General features: G+C 34.7%; 3 protein-coding genes across 5 annotated transcripts in view; 2 read left to right on the top strand and 1 right to left on the bottom strand.

Moving 5' to 3' along the window:
* The first annotated feature begins 2121 nt into the window (after nt 1-2121).
* LOC106122178 (nucleolin-like) lies at nt 2122-5385 on the top strand. Of its 2 annotated transcripts, none has more exons than XM_013318079.1 (3): nt 2122-2280; nt 3403-3626; nt 3727-5385. In XM_013318079.1, exons 1-3 carry the CDS (start codon nt 2255-2257, stop codon nt 3855-3857), a joined length of 381 nt encoding a protein of 126 aa, XP_013173533.1. In that variant the 5' UTR covers nt 2122-2254; the 3' UTR covers nt 3858-5385.
* Nucleotides 5386-5855: 470 nt separating this feature from the next.
* On the top strand, nt 5856-18102 carry Ir25a (ionotropic receptor 25a). The gene is made up of 13 exons (XM_013318224.1): nt 5856-6010; nt 6082-6231; nt 6308-6610; nt 6691-7105; nt 7227-7341; nt 7995-8234; nt 8707-9095; nt 11729-11932; nt 12284-12469; nt 14844-15028; nt 15202-15349; nt 17123-17363; nt 17747-18102. Exons 1-13 carry the CDS (start codon nt 5929-5931, stop codon nt 17858-17860), a joined length of 2772 nt encoding a protein of 923 aa, XP_013173678.1. The 5' UTR covers nt 5856-5928; the 3' UTR covers nt 17861-18102.
* Nucleotides 18103-18400: 298 nt separating this feature from the next.
* The window catches only part of LOC106122274 (leucine zipper putative tumor suppressor 2 homolog), a 79197-nt gene continuing 77093 nt past the window's right edge, over nt 18401-20504 (bottom strand). For both annotated transcript variants that reach the window (XM_013318204.1, XM_013318205.1), the window contains 3 exons: nt 20084-20191; nt 19499-19736; nt 18401-19321 (listed from right to left, as the gene is read on the bottom strand). In XM_013318204.1, the coding sequence (XP_013173658.1) occupies nt 18626-19321; nt 19499-19736; nt 20084-20191 (1042 nt within the window). In that variant the 3' untranslated portion in view covers nt 18401-18625. The remainder of the gene's footprint in view (nt 19322-19498; nt 19737-20083; nt 20192-20504) is intronic.

Here is a 20504-nt window from a genome sequence, read left to right as displayed (position 1 = left end):
GTTAAATGATAAATGAATTTTGAGCTATTCCTCGTTTGACCTCCAACTGTTACGCGGAGAATTTTCTACGCTATAGTTATTATAACTTTGCGTACACATAGGCATTGTTCTAGCTATTCACAAGTGCATATAATACTTATACCTAACTCTACTGTATAAAGACTAGGGTTGCCACCTGCTTGGGTTTTTATTATACCGGAGTCCGGAATCTACGTTAAATTGCTTTTTATTCTGTGTCCGGGTCTTAGTTTTTTAAAGGCGCTTTTGATCATTTATTTATGTGTGTGAAGTTTTATGTTCGGAATGCGTAACCTCGCAACAACCTTACAACTGACCGCTTCGTCACGAACGCACACAAGAGTAAAATGCATTACGTGAGTATACAACATATAGAACTAAACAATTTTACGCGCGCTTATAAAATGCAAAAATGGTGAGCAACGGACAAATACCTCGCTTAAATAAATAATAATTAAATACCGTTCAATATGAAAATTGGAAAGTTCGAGTATAATAGAAAACAGGATTTTCCGTGGGTTTTATTGGTTAAAAACACGCTTTGTTGTATTTGTAATGGAGGTGTTACAACTTTGCTATTATTTACATATTTAGATATTGTACCTATTTTTTATCTTAGACATAGGAGTGATGACGGCTAAGCAATTTTTTTTAACGTGTTATACACCTAACTACTTCTTTATATCTTTAGGACTTTACATAATTCTTACTTTGTCTAACGGACTAGAGAAAACAACTTTTAAAACGCCTTGATACCTGATGATTATTATCATGTCCGCAGTTGTGAGCTATGACCAGCGAACTGTTTTTTTAACATTCCTTAAGAAAATCACTGTTGTTCTGATAACTGTTTTAAGGATAGGCTATATAGGCTCGTTTGTGGCATTGGACGTGTTAAAAATAGTTCTTCGACATACGTTAAGAAAAGTAGATGGTGATTTTTATCTGTCAACTACCTATGAGCTATTACCAATGAGCCAAGACAAATTAAATCAGTGTCAGCAAAAACAATTTAACAGTCTCTATCTAAAAGTTCTATAAAAGTTCACTATCATTTCTTTAGGATAAATTTTTTTAAAGTATCGAACGTATACTTTTTATTTTATAATGACGAAGCATTTCATGAAGCCATTGAGTTTTATTTCAAAAGCCCAACGGTGTGATGAACTGTTCTTGTTAACGAATTCAAATTTGACGAACTGTTTGTTCGGCTTGTGCCAAGATGCTCTTTCAAAGCCAACGACCTAAACGATCTTACTATTTTGTATTTGTTAAACCTTTCCTTGTCACATCGAAATAAAGTTGAAAGTGCTTCGTTGAAAAATTCTGGTGGGTCACAGCTATATGGTTGAAAAATCAGGGGCATCGAATTTTTTTTAAAGACAAAAGTGTAAAGTTACACGGACAGTTTGAATCTTTTTTTTTTTACGTAAATCTTGTAATATCAAAAATAAATAGGTAATTTTCTACTTAGATTTTATGGATCTGTACGTTTTAAATCCCTTTCCTCCTTTGTATCACAAAACATAAATAGGTCAATGAACTGACAAAATTACACGAATTTTAAAATTCAGAGGCTGACTTTGAATTTTAAGTATCTTACGTGGTTGGAGATCAAAAATATAATTAATTTCAAAAGTGTTTACATAAATATTATATGTAGAATTACGTATTTACTGTCGAAATTATTTAATTTTAATGTTAGGACAAAAAAAATTCTTATAGATGTTACAAAATTTTACTTAACTACTTTTTGTAGTTTTTGACATTATTTTAACGTTATTGTAATACAACATTTAATTAATCGCAGGTATTGGTTTTGAAAATATATTTTATAATTAAAAAATACAGAAAGATATTTATTATTTCTTGGCATTTCCTGCGTTATGGTACATTTAACGATTATGTTTTTGAAACAGGACAGAGCAAGGTAGATTATTGCTTGCAAACTGTACTCAAGGTGTTCAAGGTTGTCTGCAGTTGAACAAAATTCTATAGTCATCTCTTTTCTACACGCTACTGTAGTATATATTTATTTCATAAGGTGATCTTCGTGCACGAAGTTCGTGCCAAACGGGAGACGCTGTGAAACCGAGTGGACGATATTTTCTTCCTCCCTCATTTGGTCGGCGGTGTTTGTGTGGTGAACATTGTTTTGCGTTGTCGTGGCACGTGCTTATAAAATAAAATAAATAATTATTTGCAATACACAGTTTTCCTTATACCAAAAATAAATATGGCAGACGCAGCCGTCGACAAGAAGTAAGTTATTTTAACCTTTTTGTGTTATTAAAAGTATTTTTTTTGCAAATATATTTTTGGCGGCTACGGAAACGTGATCAAAATGGCTTCCAATATTACAATGTTTTACTTTGTTTTATTCGTTTTTTAAATCATAATCAATTGAGCATAACCTAGTGGCCACATGCATATTGTGAATGATCTATACAATAGTGTTTATAATGAATATTTGTAGTTTACGGATGTTTATCTAGTTAGACGCCGACTATGGATACACGCGGGAAAAGTCCTTGGGTTGTATCTAGCGCTAATTTTAGGTTTTTTAAAAACAAATTTAATGCTGAGTTATTGTATCAATAATTTCCACTGAATTTTCATGACCAAGTGGAAATTTATTGCGTTACATTGAGCGGGGAAATTGAAAGCACGCTTGCGAGCGCGGGACCGTATGGTTCAAGATGGCGCTGTATGCGCGGCGTGCCGGCGCGACGCGACGGCGTCATTGGCGCGCTTGATTCAAATTTTGCCATCGCATGTTTTGCAACTCGATGGAGGTACAGCGGTTACGTTATCGCCGATCGCTAGGGACGTGTTCGTGTTGTCATTAGTTATTTTTAACCCTTTTGATCTCGCATCGTAACCTAGTGAAGCGAGTGTAACATATTCATTCAATAAAACGTTGTGCGTGCCTTGTAACTTTCTCGTAACGTAGACCTTATGCAAGATTCGTTTGTTTTGTTTCGTCGCATTTATTTTAATGTTACAATGGTAACACGTACTAATAATTGATACTTAAGGATTTTTTTTTTGTTTTAATCGATTTTAACTTTATCAAATTAGAATTTAGTAACTAATTTCAATTTGAATAAGAATTTTTTAAATAATAGTTATAATAAGAATAAAATATTGCTCTTTTTTTTAATCGGTCGGTTGTCTTTTAATAATGATTTCATTTCGATATTTTTTGCAATTTTATCTAAAGCTAGAGCTTTTTCTCAAGTAATTTAAGTGTCTAATTCATCTTCTAATTAAATTCGGTTATTATTAGAAACAATATTGCAAGGTACCGTTCTCGTCGCTGATGTGTATATAAAAATCAGTCTACTGATCGGGCTTTTTTAAATTCCGAATTTCTGCTTTCAGGGAAGTTGCGCCCGAAGAGGTAACTTCTACTGAAGCAGCGAAAGAATCGCCGGTGAAGAAATCACCAGCAAAGAAGGTTGCGGAAGCCGCGGAAAGCAACGGCAAAGGGGAGAATGGTGCCGAAAAAGCCGCTGAAGACACCCCAGCAGAAAATGGCGATGCGGAAGAAAGCAACGGGGACGCGGAAGAAAGTAATGATGCCACAGAAAATGGAGATGCCACAGGTATATAAAAATTTTAATACTGTCAACAATCAATGTTCAGATTCATCTAAATTTTAATTTTAAATTAAATTTTTATTAAAAATCATTTTTATTTCAGAAGTTAAGGAAGCTGGTGTAAAGAGGAAATCAACTGCAGCGGATAATGGTGATGCAGTTGAAAAGAGCACACCAGAGAAGAAAGCTAAGGTTTCGGAGGAAAAGGCTCCTGAAGCAGAGGAAGCAAAGGCTTAGAGCCTTCAACATTAGGAATTTGGTTTACTGCAATGCATCTGTCCCTTAGAGCCCAACTTCTAACGTGCATATCTTAGAACTTGAATTATTTACAGATGTAAAGAAATAGTTTCGTATAGATTTTACTAGCTGATCTGATTTAAGTATAACGGAGTTGAGCTCTATCGCGACCGCACTAACGTTAGGTTATTTATATGTAAGATATAAAAGTATCCGATGAATAGTAATCTCAGAATATTTGAATGTTTGAGACATGAGGACTTGTACAATTCATATGGTTAGTGATGTTTGCTGGACTAAAAATATTGGTAGTGTTCATTTTCAGGGGTAACAGACGGGTTGAAATTAAATTAAATTTTTTAACTTGGAATACTCCTATTACAAAAGATAATATAACAATTTTAGATAAAACAGTAATTGAATAATTTTTGTTTTATCATGCATTTCAAAAGAATGTCAATGTTTTTTACCTCATTTACTCCTGAGAATACCAAATTTTTTTGGATACACTTCCCTGCGTCTAATACATTTTTGTATTTAACTTACCTGCAAAGTACCTGTAAAGTGTATAAATTTATTGATTCATGTTAGTCACATTGTAAATGTGCATCGCAGTGAACCGATGACACTAATTTGATTCAGTGTTGTGCTGTTTCCGTGTAACATTGTCTTATTTCTACAGACGTAAGAGTGAATTTGAAGTATTAAAAAAACGCAACAAGTTTATTGGTATTTACACCAGTACAATACTGCCAAAGTTCACCCACAAGTGAAAACAACTCACAAAGTCCGTTCTGTGAACGATGCGTTTTATACAAACAGCTTATGTTTTTTGATTTTTTTAGTTGAAATAAGATTGAAACAAGTTCTAGATAATTCAGTTTTACTTTAAGTTAGCAGTTAAATTTCGCACATATATTACATAGGCATTATTACTTAACCATTAAAACATTCCTTGACTTGGTTACGGATTGCATTGTGAACGAGCAAAAAGTAGTTCCATTGTGCCGGTTGAGAGACTTCACCGGCCCGAGGTACTTTTACTTCCTAAGCATTGGAGTTAATTTTAACATGTTCACTTTGCAACGCTAATTATAAGATTTGAAATTGAAAAGTTCAAAGTTGACAAATAAGGTGATAGTTTCATACTGACGTTTAATACTGTGTGCTATTTTTTTTATTCTATGGTTCTATATATGTTTCTAATTTCTTTATTTTTAATTTATTTCGCTTCTCTGAGTTAATTTTTCAATAGCTAATAATAATAAACATAAGGATTTTCAGACGACTTTTATAAATATTGGATTCCTACTTTGTATTCTGATATATTAACAATTTGTACTGCATTAAGGGATATAACGTTTTTAAATTTTTCATACTTGACATTATATTGTATTGTTCAAACTGAAAATTTGATTCAAAGTAATTTAGTACTAGAATTTATAGTAGAGTGTACATTTTGAACACGGCTCTATATAGAGTTTGTATTTATAAACATTTTCTGGAAATAAAATAGTCCAATGAATGATATTGTTTTCTTATTTGTTTATGATTATATAATTATACATTACTCATTCACAATCGTATAAAATATGAATGATTATTGTCGCAACCGATGCTTATCAAAGCATTCTTTACCATCAACCCTTATTACACATTGACATTCAATATTGCCATTAGAAATGTATCCAGTTTTCTTATTATTCAATTTCGAGTAAAATCGAGATATATCGGTGCTAACATATAACTAAGATTTTTTTTAATTAAAAAATAAAACAATATAGATATATCTTTCAATACCTACAAGGCTATAACAACATCACCGCTTAAATTATTGTTTAAATGGCGCGTACAAATATGTTTTAGTGATGAGAATGGAATATGTCAATTTACTATAGGGTGAATCAAGGACGGTCATCGCCTTGGATACTAGACAGTACACATCACGTGTTTTTTTTTTCGAGTAGACTATCGCTTCAGTAAGTTTCCGGTGTCTGAACAGAGACGTGACGATGTAATAATAAAAATTATGCATTAAAGATAATTGATCAAAGAAGCATAAAACTTGAAAATGCGGGTGCTTCTGCTATTATTTGCAATTTTCCCGCTCTTTTACTTTTCGCTTTCACAGACTACACAAAATATTAATATACGTAAGTATCTAAATAATAACTTTTGTTATAATAAAATAATTACAAGACATAAAATAATGCTAATTTTATAGTGTTAATTAACGAGGAGAATAACGCATTGGCTGAAAAATCTTTTGAAGTGGCGAAGGAGTATGTAAGACGCAATCCAATGTTAGGCTTGGCCATAGATCCAGTGATTGTTGTTGGAAATCGTACTGACGCAAAGGCTTTTTTAGAAAATGGTAAGACTTACCAAACCTGCTTAATAAATATAATATTTTTCTACTAATTACTACACTAGTACACTTTCTTTTATAGTTTGTACAAAATATAACGACATGCTATCTGCACAAAAGACTCCCCATGTGGTCCTCGACTTTACTATGACGGGAGTCGGTTCTGAAACCATAAAGTCGTTCACTGCGGCCTTGGCGCTGCCGACTATTTCTGGATCGTTTGGACAAACCGGTGATTTGCGACAGTGGCGCTCTTTGAATGTCAACCAAACAAAATATCTTTTGCAAGTCATGCCCCCTGCAGATATCCTACCGGAGTCTATAAGAGCCGTTGTGACAAAGCAAGATATAACGAATGCTGCAATCATATTTGATGAGTATTTTGGTAAGTTGAAAAACCGGACAATGCATCATGTAGTACGATATGAAAGTAATGGGTGATTTTAAAATAAGGTATATTTACAGTTATGGATCACAAATATAAATCGCTTCTTCAAAATATTCCAACTCGTCACGTGATAACACCCGTCAAAAGCTTCAGCAAGGAAGACATAAAAACTCAGCTGCGTAGTCTACGCGAATTAGACGTGGTCAATTTCTTCATCGTCGGCAGTTTGAGAACCATAAAGAACGTTCTAGACGCCGCCGATGAAAATCAATATTTCGGCAGGAAGACGGCGTGGTTCGCGCTCACGCTAGACAAGGGTGATATAAGCTGCGGCTGTAAAGATGCCACTATCGTTTATATGAGACCAACGCCAGATGCCAACAGCAGAGATCGTCTGGGAAAAATAAAGACGACATACAGCATGAACGGCGAGCCGGAGATAACGGCCGCTTTTTACTTCGACCTGTCTCTCCGGACGTTTTTAGCAGTCAAGTAATGACCTTAGCTATTTTAAAGCTCGCGTACTCGCATTAATCTGTATTTAGTTCAACGCGCACGCGGAGTGTTTAATTATATCCCGGTTTATTCCATGACTTCACTTATGAATTTCCAGATCACTCCTGGACTCTGGCAATTGGCCAAACGACATGAAATATATAACTTGTGACGATTACGACGGTAAGAATACTCCTAACAGGACCTTGGATCTCAAAACTGCATTTCGTGAGGTGCGTTATTTAGTTTACCGTAACATGAATGTATCAAAAATAAAAATCGTCAGACGACCATACGAACAAAGACCTTAAAGTGCAGCTCTCAAAAAACTTATTTTTTAATATGGTTCACTTCGTTATAAATAAAAAAATATCGGGGTGAATAATGGCTCAAGTAAATTAGGTTCAGAAATTAATACAAAGTTAATTTTATTGTTGGCTGAAAGTCACATAGTGTTGCCACTCTCACCATGTAAAATACAGCATTCAATTGTTATTTCAGGGTCATTTAAATTTATATCATGTTGTCACTATAATATAATTAGATATTCATTCAATTAGCCTAGCATGAGGATTAGAAAACCAGTTTTACATTAAAGCGTATTTGATAAGCATGAAAAATAAGTTGAAGTCTTTAATTATTATTTACACAAGGTTTAAGTTTCTTTCAAAATTTTCCAACGTTACAACAAATTGCCTAAGTTTCTTAAGACCTCGATATGAGGAAGGAAAATAAAAAAACTTTATTAGAATTCTTTTTTATTCTTCGAATGGTCAATTACAATATAGAATTGTAGCATAAATACATCAAGAGTTTGCTTTTTTGTCGTTCAATTCGTAAACAAGCAACTGCCGTAGTTTCCGAAATAAGCAGCTTAAAATTGCAGGTAAAGGAAACACCAACGTACGCGCCGTTTTACATACCAGAAGACGACCCAATGAATGGTAGAAGTTTTATGGAATTTAGTACGGATTTGTCAGCTGTCACTGTCAAAGATGGCGCTTCGATTGGAAGCAGAAACCTCGGGTCTTGGAAGGCGGGTCTTTCTAATCCCCTCACCTTAACCGACGCTGATAACATGAGCGATTACTCAGCGCAACTCGTGTATAGAATTGTTACCATGGAGGTGGGTAATGAACTCTGCTATTGTTTGAAATGAAAACTTGATAAAATTCAGTACAACGTTTGTTTAACACTTGCGTAAACAATTGTGACATTCTCAACGTTACGCTAACCGATATCAATAGTTATCATTATGTTTATGCTTAATTATATTATGGTTAATTACGGTTAATTATATTAAAAGGAAAAAGTCCGGTTTTTGCCCGCCATTTTGTGTGCATTACCTGTGGCAAGACCTTTCAGAATTATTTCTTCCAAATTCATGAATTTATAATTATTTATCATTATGGTTCTTTAACGCTTTAATTATAATTTTTTTGCAAAAGTAACATTAATATAATTCAAGAAATGACTTTTCAAGATACCGTCCATTTCCAAACTTTAAATTTGAGTGTCACACAGTAGACTCTCGTATTGGATGTCGTGAATTTGTAGTGTTTCAAAGGATAATTTTGAAGAATAGTTTAAATTTCTAGCAACAACCATTCATATTAAGAGACGATGAAGCACCAAAGGGATTTAAAGGCTACTGCATTGATCTGATTGAAGAAATCCGTCAGATTGTGAAATTCGATTATGAAATCACTCTATCACCGGACGGTAACTTTGGCACTATGGACGAGAACGGGAATTGGAACGGAATTATAAAGGAATTGATTGAAAAACGAGCTGATATAGGATTAACGTCCTTATCTGTTATGGCGGAAAGGGAAAACGTAGTCGATTTTACTGTGCCTTACTACGATTTGGTCGGGATTACCATCATGATGAAATTACCAAGAACTCCTACTTCGTTGTTCAAATTTCTGACTGTTTTGGAAAATGACGTATGGCTGTCAATCCTTGCCGCGTATTTCTTTACCAGGTATAATTTTTTTTAATTATTTTAAACATGGAACAGTATATTTAATGGCATTAAAAATAAATGAAGATAAAGAGTTCGTAATTATTGTAAAACGAAACCTAATTCTATAATATTGTAAATATAACTGTTTGCAATAACACTAATATTATGATACAATAACCTTTAACTTTTTGACTTATTGAGATATGAGTTAATATGCATTTGAAACGTTGATAATATTAATTATAGCTGTCGCCCGCAGCTCCGTTCGCGCGGAATTAAAAAAAAATAATTAGTAACCTATGTGTTCTACGAGACTATGTTCTATATCTATGCCAAATTTCATCACTATCTGTTCAGCTGTTCTGGTGATGCCTTTAAATAAAAATCCATCCATCTATCCATCCATCCATACATCTATCCACATAGTCATACGTATTTATAATATTGTAAGATTAACATACGCGTCATTTGGTATTATGAGACTGAATATTTTTGTCGCCTGTAGGTTTATTGAAACGCATAAATTATTAATGTCGCCATGTATGCGATGACGTCATTGGATGACTCCCATATTGATAGAGGCCAGGTTTTACATTCTTGTTTGACCCAAATATTCTTTAACCGAACGTTTTTACTGCAGAAACACCTTTACAAAAACATGATACCATCTCTCTTTTTCTCTTTGGAAAAACAGAGATACGAATATTTTTCTATCTGCGTTTCGGCGGTATAAAGTGGCGGTTGAGCGGATAAGTCCGTTGTATGATTTTAGAATTGGCTGACGGAACAATCTAGAATACATATAATATAATAAAAATTTTCCATGTTTTTGTCAAGATAGTATATTAAAAAAATCAGTGTGTATTTTGTTAGAGATATAAAATAATTTAACAATACAAATATTTATAAAATTTAAATTACATAAGGTGCATTTGCCAAGTGCTCAACGGATTCGATGAAAAACTCTGTCACATAAGTCATGATTTAACGCCATCTTTCGTCTTTTGTGACCTATAAATAACAAAATGTAGCTAATGCAACTAGCTATAATTGTATAAGTGTGTTCGAAAAAGAACCCTATCTAAATGTAGTAGGGTTTAATTTAAGTCTTTTACTACTTACAACTTTTTGCTACGTTTCAATGATATTTGGGTTTTGAGAACTGGCAATGTTGAGTTCCCTGGATTAAATAGAATATAAATGTGTCTTTGGATTAATAATTCTAACGCGATACACAGCTGTTTTATTTAATAAAAACTAAAAAAATATTCTCAGTGTAAATTTTTGACTCAATTACATAAAAATACACTAACTTTACTGTATTAAAATGTTATTTATAATTAATTTTACTTAAAAGCTGCTAAAAATCTAACGATATGGATGTGTGTAGTAGATAATTTATATCAAAAATAACAAAATTAGCTTCGCTTCTGTCCGATGACCTCATTGGTTGAGCGATTCGCGGTAAAGTTTCGTCTCTACGTGCCAGAGTATTGCAGATTGCAGAGTTGCGCTTTATCTCGGTCAAGGTCGTCCTCATAGCACCGTGTAACTTGAATTAAGTATACTTTACGTCACTACTTGTGTAATAAACATTAATGTACTTATAAAGACTGTTGTCAAGTAAATTTTAATAAAAGCGTTTTAAAATAAGTCGCGTCTTAGGATTTTACGAATTTAAATCTTATCAGTACATCATAAGGTTTAAATTTACTTAACCATTCGACAACCAATTTACCAAAATATGCAAATTCTATAAATGAGAGTTTCTTAAATGTTGGTACTGACGCCATCTGTTAGGGACGTATTGAAAATGTTTTGGTTACCATTTTGTGACACTAGGTATGATGATGCACTAATGCAATAATCATTCTTGCGGCTCTGTGAATAAGTGTGATTTTGGTGTGAATGTATTTAAATATAGGCGTTAAGAAATGTAATTCCGCATTGTAATAATTGTGATGTCTATTATTAAACTGTTTAACGTATAATCTATTCAGAGATAACAACAATACAACTTTTTTTTCCAAATAATTTCAAACGTAAATATTTTATACATTTAAAATGTGCAGTCACAAAAAATCTTCAAGGCATGGAAAATTTTAGGACATATTTATTGAGTAGTATCCGTTAATCATAGCCATGTAAATTTTTCCCCTCATCCAGAGCATACGAACTTTTATCAAGGTAAAAGCCCGCCTAAAAAAACAACAGTCAACGACGCGAGGTAAAAGTCTGCCTTTTGATACGTCCCATGAAACTTTTTACTATTGTCTAACAGATGAATACAGAAATGTTGCAATATGGAGATTAGAATTTGTTAATTACTTGATTGTAAGTTACCTATAGTTTATAACGACTTTTATATCACACCTGAGGGCTAGACAAAGTGCATTCGCTTCGAAGCGATTCTATAACGAATTTAAAAAATGAATGGACTGACTCGCTATAATCACGGGACTTATTCGAACTTACTGTTAGTTCTATATATTTTTGAAGTTCGTAATGGAATCGCTTCAGAGCGAACGCACTTTGTCTAGCCCCCAGATTGCTATAATAGCAAAGTGACCATAGACATATTTAGTCATTTAGAAGTTGAAGATTGATTAATGGATTGGAAGAGGAAAAAGTCTCGCATTTGTTTTTTTTAGTTTCTTGATGTGGGTGTTCGATAAATGGAGTCCGTACAGCTATCAGAACAACAGAGAGAAGTACAAGGATGACGAGGAGAAGCGGGAGTTTACACTAAAGGAGTGTCTCTGGTTCTGCATGACGTCATTGACGCCGCAAGGTGGGGGTGAAGCGCCCAAAAACCTGTCTGGCCGCCTGCTTGCTGCCACCTGGTGGTTGTTTGGGTATGACTGTCAATTATTTTTTAATAACAGATGTTGGCAAATGAAAACGAAAATTTTATCACTAATAATTACTTATGACTTAAAACTTAGTTTAACGAATTATTCAGACACTTAAAATTTACTGTTTTTTTAATAATTAAATGTTGCCAAGATTTTCTATAAAATAGTTTTTTTTTAATACTGGCTGCAGTTGATTGCTGTTATTTATTTTTAAAAAGAAAACGACCCTATTTCATTATCCCGCCACTGTTTCTAATAGAAATTAAATACCATTTCCACTGTCGACTGCGATAGCAATCACGGTTGACTGGTTATTTAGTGGAAAAGTAGTCTAAGCTTATACAATTCCAGATTTATAATAATAGCATCGTATACCGCGAACTTGGCCGCTTTCCTGACGGTGTCACGACTCGACACGCCCATTGAATCACTTGATGACCTCTCCAAACAGTACAAGATACAGTACGCACCACTAAACGGTTCCTCCGCGATGACGTATTTCGAAAGAATGGCACACATCGAAGTCAGGTTTTATGAGTAAGTATGGTTATTCCTTTATTGGCTTCTAATGGTTACTTAAATCATCACTTAGTGTTCTCAAGTAGGACGCTAAGGATGTAGTTAAGTATATAATCAACGACTCAAACCACGATAGTTACATTTCAAAATTATTAAGTTTCAAGCTAGAAAATTACTGCTATTGGCTTTACACACAATGTTTAAAATTGAATATATCATAGGGAAAATATCATTAAAAAAATAAAAAAACATTTAGATGTAAGTAGGTTTTATTCAAGCAAAGGGTTACAAAATGCGAAGTTGGTTGACTAACCCTACAAAAATCTTATTACTACTTTATTTTATTCTTCTTCTTCGTATTCTTTATTACTGAAAGCCGTGCTTGTCCTGATACGCTTCAACGGCCGGGTTGACCAGCTGCCTCCACGCCATCCTGTTTGGCTTGTCTCAGGGCAGTCGTGATATTAAGTCCCAATATAGTCTGCACTTGATCGGACCAGCGAGTATGTGATCGACCCCGTGACCTTTTACCCTCTATCTTTCCGACCACAACCAATTTGTCTAGGTTGTTGGGGTTTCTCCGGCTTTATTTTATTAGCCGACTTCAGAAAGAAGGAGGTTATCAATTAGTCTGTACGTTTTTTTGTGCGTGTTTCCGCGTAAGTCCACCCCTGGTAATCCGAATTTGATTTTTTTTTGATCGAAAGGTTTATTTATTAAAGTTCATAAATTATACGTAATAGATCATTCAAACTTTCGTAAGACATTTTACTAAACTGATATATAAACACGTCTAAACACTCACGTATATTCGTCCGGTGGCGGCACCGACTAGTTTCACTCACTCAGTGAGCGACGGGCCGCGGCCGCGAAATAATATCAGTACCACTCATCCTGATGAAGGGCCCCCTATGGGCTCGAAACTAGTCAGTGCCGCCACCGGACGAATATACGTGAGTGTTTAGCCGTGTTTATATCAGTTTGTACGCAATAGACTTTTTAAACAATAAACACTAACAAAACAGTAGGTAATTGTAAAATAACATCGTTAAATTAGTTTTCCTACTATACAGCACGGCTTCGATGCTAATTGCAATAGAAAGTATTTGCTGTTTTAGATTATACGACTTCTTCCGTATGGATGACGTAAAAAGGAAAATGTAGGAAGTTATGCACATATGCAATCAATTAAATATATTTATAACTAGCTGTCGCCCGCGATTCCGTCCGTACGGAATTAAAAACAAACTACATAAGTAGCCTATGTGTTCTTCCAGACTATGTTCTACATGTGTGCCAAATTTCATCCAAGTTCGTTCAAGTTCCGGAGATACCTTCTAAACATTCGCATTTATAATTTTAGTAAAATTATCTATAGCCAGTTTCTATATTCCTTTCCAATTCAAATCCAAATTTGAATTTTTATTTTCACCAATGACAAATCGCAATTTCATTAAATTCGTAAATTCTCTAATATTGGTTATAATACAACATACTTTTAGTTTTTTCTATATTTTGTACAAAAAAACAAAAAGTGCACGTTCATTTAAGTAAGTCGTTGTTGTATTGGAATAAAGAATAACTTTACACTATTATTAAAATGCACACATAAAAATAATCTGCATTTATGTTTTATATACATAATATTTTTTTTTTGTTTGATATTATAATTTTATTATGCTAATACACATTCTGATCCATTCAAGAGCATACGTGTTCTTATAATCTTGGAATTCGGTTTTGGGTTTTCAACATAAAATATTATTATTTTGAAGCACATCACTACGTTTTACTGTTTTAAAATAATTGTACTAAGAATTAATTAAAAAGATTCATAACTTTTTTATTATTCTGTTTTTTTTTTTTCAAATATTTTATTTTTATTTTTTTGTCCTTTCACGTTTAGTATAACGGAGTGATTACCATAAATAGTGTTTCTCAAATTAAATTAATATAAATGGGCTATATGTTATTGTGTATCCGAAATATTTTGGCTCTATCGGTCAAAAACCTTTGCTATTGATAAAGCAAACCATAAACAAATAGGCACATTTGACTTTAAAAACTCGTGCTGCACCTTATCTTTTTTATCTTTTACATATCAGTCAGATATTGTTTGTATACAAAATATAGACATAATATTCTAAAAATAGTTAATGCATTTTATGTACATTTTCCAAAACATTTTCCAAAACATTACCCAACGACTTATTTCAATTTCGGACCCGAGAAATTCTTATTCCGCTTCTAACAATGGCTGCCCATTTGACCTTTGCCTTAAAAAAATAAATGCAAACCACAGGCATACGGGACGGGTCAGTCCACAGAGAAGTCTTTTGCCTTTAAAAAAAATACTAAAGCCACAGAGTTATAGAGTATATTTTTCCTCTAGAATCTGGAAAGACATGAGCCTGAACGACAGTCTGAGTGACGTGGAGCGCGCTAAACTAGCCGTGTGGGACTACCCGGTCAGCGACAAGTACAGCAAGATGTGGCAGGCGATGAAGGAAGCCGGATTACCCAACACTATTGAGGAGGCAATTGAGAGAGTGCGCGAGTCGAAGAGTTCTAGCGAAGGTTACTTTTCAGACTTACCTACTCCCAAATACAGAGTTATTATGTCTTCCTTAGTGCCTAGTTAATACAGTCTTTAAAATCAAAAGAAAAGCGTAAAATTGTGTGACTAATTTAAATTTTCTCATGCTTGCATCAATGGTGTTCTTTTTTAAATTACATTTTTTTCTATCAAGGTTTCGCATGGCTCGGTGACGCTACAGACGTGAGGTATCACGTACTGACCAACTGCGACCTGCAAATGGTCGGCGATGAGTTCTCAAGGAAACCGTACGCGATTGCAGTACAACAAGGCTCGCCTTTGAAGGATCAATTCAATAATGCGTAAGTACTCAATAATATATAACGGTATGTTTTACACAAAAACTGTCATAGTTATCTGCCATCTTTGTATATAACGAAGTACATGTTAAGACCACTTTGGGTTGATAATTTGTTACCTAAAATACTTGTGCTCAACTGTTGTTATCTCTATCTTTTCAAATACATTAAGAGAGATAGAAATAAATCAATTTTCCGTCTTCTCGATGTACGTACTAGAATTTTAATCGTTTAAACACATACGAGATTCTAACACTCTAACAGTGGTAGAGCCCGCTTTAATATCTTCGCACAAATTGTCCCGGCTCGCCCGGTGAAATACCACGACCACACAGAAGACAGGCGTGAAGTGGAAGCTATTCCGCGTTTCGTCTGATGAGTGTGCATCCCGGAAGCCTCATTTAGTCCTCTTTCCGGATGAGAGGATGCATGGAAAGGGAAAATATTTTCTTTCTGTGCATCCTCTCCTCCGTCGATTAAAAGTAGGCAACGCATATGCAATTACGTATGTCTATGGGCAGCGGTCACTTCGCTATTCCAGCGATTTCAGGTGGCCGCTCGCTCGTTTGCCACCTTATGATATTAAAAAAAAATTCTTTCGAAATGTTCTGCGAGGAAAATACATCGCAAACTTCACTACAATTAGGTTATAGTTTTTTTATGCAAAAGAGCGCGACGTGACGCGACCGGAATGACATTCAACATTTAAATATATCGTTTAATTCTTCGTTTTATGCATCAAATTGGAATACGGTCTTTGTCTGTTAATTTAATTGTAAGTTTGGTGTGTTACTAAAATGATTGTCTAGAAATTCAACTTATTTTCAACAATTACTACTTATTTTGAATTTCAGGATATGTTTATGAGTTTCCTGTCCGGATACATCAGCACAAAAACATTAATTGTCAAAGATAACAACAATATGATTTAGTGTATCTTTTTCATTGAAAATCCACGGATTTATAGACTATTTGCTTATTTATAGCAAACTAGCGGTCGCCCGCGAATCCGTCCGTGCAGTATTAATAAATACATAATTAGTAACCTATGTGTTCTTCCAGACTATGTTCTATACGTATGCCAAATTTAATATAGATCTGTTCAGCAGTTTTGGAGATACTTGAAACAAAAATCCATCCATCCGTCCAGCTAATCATTTGCATTTATATTAGTAAGATAATTAATGTTTTTATTAGTGAAAACTTTGTGTTTATAACAAATATACAGGCTGAACTGTAAATGGTTTGCAATTACAGACAAAATATCCTTTTATAATGTTAATTTATACAGAAGTCAGTGTAATCTTTGTTAATTTGGCATCATATTGTTTGAATGACCTCTGAGTGGTCGCCGCGGTCGATGTCCGGACGACGCGCCTCTTATGACGTACGATCCGCCTCTAAAATTATTATTCTTTAATTCGTTTATTCATCACCTATGTTAAAAGAGTGGCAAAAATTAATTACATGAAAATTTTACTTTATTTGTGCTTCTAATACAATAACACAGCCATTTTAATAGTAATTTATGTTTTAAACAAAAACATTTTAATATTTATTTCTGTTTCAATTATATAAATTATAACTATCTGCACTGAAACAACGATAAATTTGATTTACAAAAAATTACTATGTACGAAAACTTTGCCTGATTTTTTCTTACAGGCGCTGACTTTTTTTAAATCTGAACATTTGTCAAAATGACTACAAAATTGGTATTAAAATCTTAGTAGTACGTTCATAATATTAAAACTCACAAAAGCCACATTCTAACAGCATCCTGCAACTACTAAACAAGCGTAAGCTGGAGAAGTTGAAGGAAAACTGGTGGAATAATAATCCGATGGCGCGCGCGTGCGACAAACAGGACGACCAATCTGATGGCATCTCCATACAGAACATCGGCGGAGTGTTCATTGTGATATTCCTTGGTATAGCGCTCGCGTGCGCGACGCTCGCGGCTGAATACTGGTGGTATAAGTGGCGACGTCGACCCACCATCTCTGACGTCACACGGGTAACACAAAATCTTATTTTGTGATCTGTGGCTTACCACGAATGTTTATGACAATCTCCATCGTATCCTTACCTATTAAATTTCCCTAATTTTGACATAATTGATAACAAAGGCGATTGTCGTAAATATTCATGCTAGGCCCTATGTTCCAAATCGGTATCTCAATTTAGCAAATAAAAGCATTTTACAGGTAACTTTCTATTGTTGAAGAGCTTGTATAAAACATGTTATACCACGATACACATTGAAGGTTTTTTTTCTGTATGAAATCAACTTTTAAATTTGATTTTAGATAGAACTAAACGCTGGTTTATGGGCCAGATGTACCTTTAAAGGTACTTTGTTTTATTGATTTAATAAAGAAATATGAATATTATTTCCAGGTTGAGCCGGCTAAGATAATGAGGAACAACGCGGATGATACCAGTACTAAACCAGATGGATTCTCTTTTCGATCTAGAAATTTAGGTTTAGCTAATTTTAAGAGAAAATTTTAACTGCACAATATTACACTATAATTATTAACATCATCCGTCTATTTGATCTCAATATAGCTAGTGTTAATTTTATTTTAATTCATATCAAAATAAAAATAATTAGACTTGAATTAATTGAAGAGATAAGAGTTTTCATTGATTTGTTAAATACAAAAACATAGTCAGTTATCTCCTTCCTTTACGTTAACATAATACGTTATTCTATACTTACTATGTTTTTGAATTGATATCGAACGTAAACTGATATAAACACGGCTAAACATTCACGTATATTCGTCCGGTGGCGGCACCGACTTGTTTCGAGCCCATCGGGGGCCCTTCGACGAATCGGGAGGGGGGGGGGGGCGAATATAAGTGAGTGTTTAGCCGTTTTTATATCAGTTTATTATAATGTCTCACGAAAGTTTGAATAATTTAATGAAATCGAAACATTTGAAAGCAAAAAAGAGTGAAATTCTCCGAGGAAAAAACTTTTCTCTTTGCTACACTTGTGTATGTGTTTGTGCACTGTCAATGTGTGAAATCAATAAAAATGCTATAAAATTTAAAAAATCTTTTATTAATATCTACAATAACACGATAAATTTTTATAAAAGAAATTCCTAAAATACAAAGTTATCTAAGAAAAAAAAAATGTACAATAATTTATCAAAAGTCCATCGCCGTTGAGTATCATTTGTAAAACGTTTGGCTAAAAGACCGCGGCAAGAGGCATATTTACAATAGTCATGAGAAATCTAAATAAATATTAGTTGCTAGTTTTGGTTACAAATGTATGGTTTTGCCATGTTGGTTGATATTATTCTTGTTGCACAATTCCAACTCCAGACGTAGACCGTCCACCTCGGCTTCTAAACTCCGCGATCTTTTGAACATTTGCACATAATTCAACTGCAATTGCTTCTGATAACGAAGAACTTTATCCTTCTCTTCAGACCATTTTCTTCTTTCATTATTAAACTGTGCTTCTTTCGCTTCTAATTCGCATTTAAGTCTGTCTACTATTGCATTTGCCGGACAAGGTTCCCCACAGGCGTCCGGCAATTCACCATTCAATCTTTGTACTTCTGCGTCTTCTAAGGCACTGTCGCTTGAATTCCAATGGTACTCGTTACTCTTACAGTCGTAAAGACCTCTCATAGTCCTCCCACATTCTATCCCTTCATATCCACTTAGAGATACATCGGATAGTTCCTGTCTCAGTTCCTTTAGTTCAGTTTTTAGTCTTTCGATTTCATTCTTGCTGTTCTCTTTAGCTTTGTTCATGTCGGCCACGCTCTGTACGAGGTCTCCCGTCAGTCTGTCCACTTCAGACTGCAGTCTGCTCACTGATTTCTCTTTTTCTTCTAACTCGGAGCGCAACCTCATTATGTCTTTCTCCTTTTTGTCGAGCGACTCTCTCAGCTGGCGGCAGTCGGCTTTCATTGTCAGATATTCGTGACCTTTAGCTGTTTGTTCGTTCTGGATAAATGAAAAAAAAACGATTATTTCGCGTTATGGCTGCAGTCTTATGTGTAAAAACTTATATGTATAAAGTGCAGTTACTAACATTATTTATAACTACAGGATGGCTGGATTTGGCTGAAAATTTGTGGGGAGGTAGCTTAGAACCAAGGGAAGGACATAGTATATTTATACCTGTGCCTCCTTAAGCTGTGTCTTGAGCAGTGCGATCTCTCCAGCGCGCTGGCACAGACTCCACTCGGCGTCCTCCAGCCGCTGGCGCAGCAACGCGCGCTCGCGTCGCACGCGGCCCAGCTCCGCCTCGCGCTCGTCTCGTCTCGCGCACGCCGCGCCCACGCCCGCTGCCAGACCGCGCGCCAGGCGCACGCGTGCCTCGTGACCATGCACGTGCCCACGCACGCGCTCGCACGTACTGCAAATATACAAACAATTACTATATTAATAAAATTCTTTAAAATATACTCTTGTCAATATTTTTTAGTATGAGGAATATAATTGGAACACTGAATATTATGTGATTGTCGCTTTTTCTGCATCTTTAGCTATCAAATATTACGCATATGTTATTGCGAGCCTTTAGATAGTACCAACTCCTCTTTTAAAGGATAATAGGAGAAATAAAATAGTGCTTACGACATCTTTAGTAAGTGTAGGGTTAAAAATATGGAAATAAAATGCAAATAGAATTACAATTCTGTAATAAGTTTGAGGTAATTGAGCTCTAGGTCTGCTTGTCTTGTGTGTTACATCAAAGCTCACCCATAATCATGGTGGTCGCGCTCCAGCTCAGAAACGCCGGAGTCTGCGGGCGAGGGCGCCGGCACCGGCTCCTTACTGTCCCCGCTCGCCAAACAGTTTGACTTCGTTCTGAAATAATAAATATACACAATTATATAAAGTAATTGAACCTAGATGATACACTATTATAAACTTATAAGAAACAGGTTACAATCTTTGTTAGAATCTATCTCCAGAACGGCTACATGGATCTGAAACTTGACATAGATGTAGAACATAGTTTGGAAGAACACATAGGCTACTAATTTTTTTCGCGAGGATTCTCGCGCGACAGTTTGTCACTCATAAAGAAGGACCCCAACTTGTCTGAAACTAGTCTGTGCCTGGAAACGTGAGAGTAACCGTTTATAATTAATTTCTTTAAATACAAGTATATTTCACA

This window comes from Papilio xuthus, unplaced genomic scaffold, assembly GCF_000836235.2.
Source record: "Papilio xuthus unplaced genomic scaffold, Pxut_1.1 DF826933.1, whole genome shotgun sequence".
Taxonomy (NCBI): domain Eukaryota; kingdom Metazoa; phylum Arthropoda; class Insecta; order Lepidoptera; family Papilionidae; genus Papilio; species Papilio xuthus.
The sequence above is the reverse complement of the archived record's forward strand: the minus strand, read 5'-3'. Positions and strand labels throughout refer to the sequence as shown.

Bases quoted from the DNA above. Each gene is read 5' to 3' on its own strand.
- Ir25a (XM_013318224.1), top strand. From the start codon at position 5,929: ATGCGGGTGCTTCTGCTATTATTTGCAATTTTCCCGCTCTTTTACTTT. The intron at 7,342-7,994 runs GTGCGTTATTTA...TTAAAATTGCAG, and splicing joins TCAAAACTGCATTTCGTGAG to GTAAAGGAAACACCAACGTA. The intron at 11,933-12,283 runs GTATGACTGTCA...ATACAATTCCAG, and splicing joins GCCACCTGGTGGTTGTTTGG to ATTTATAATAATAGCATCGT.
- LOC106122178 (XM_013318079.1), top strand. From the start codon at position 2,255: ATGGCAGACGCAGCCGTCGACAAGAA. The intron at 2,281-3,402 runs GTAAGTTATTTT...TTCTGCTTTCAG, and splicing joins GACGCAGCCGTCGACAAGAA to GGAAGTTGCGCCCGAAGAGG. The intron at 3,627-3,726 runs GTATATAAAAAT...TTATTTCAGAAG, and splicing joins AGAAAATGGAGATGCCACAG to TTAAGGAAGCTGGTGTAAAG.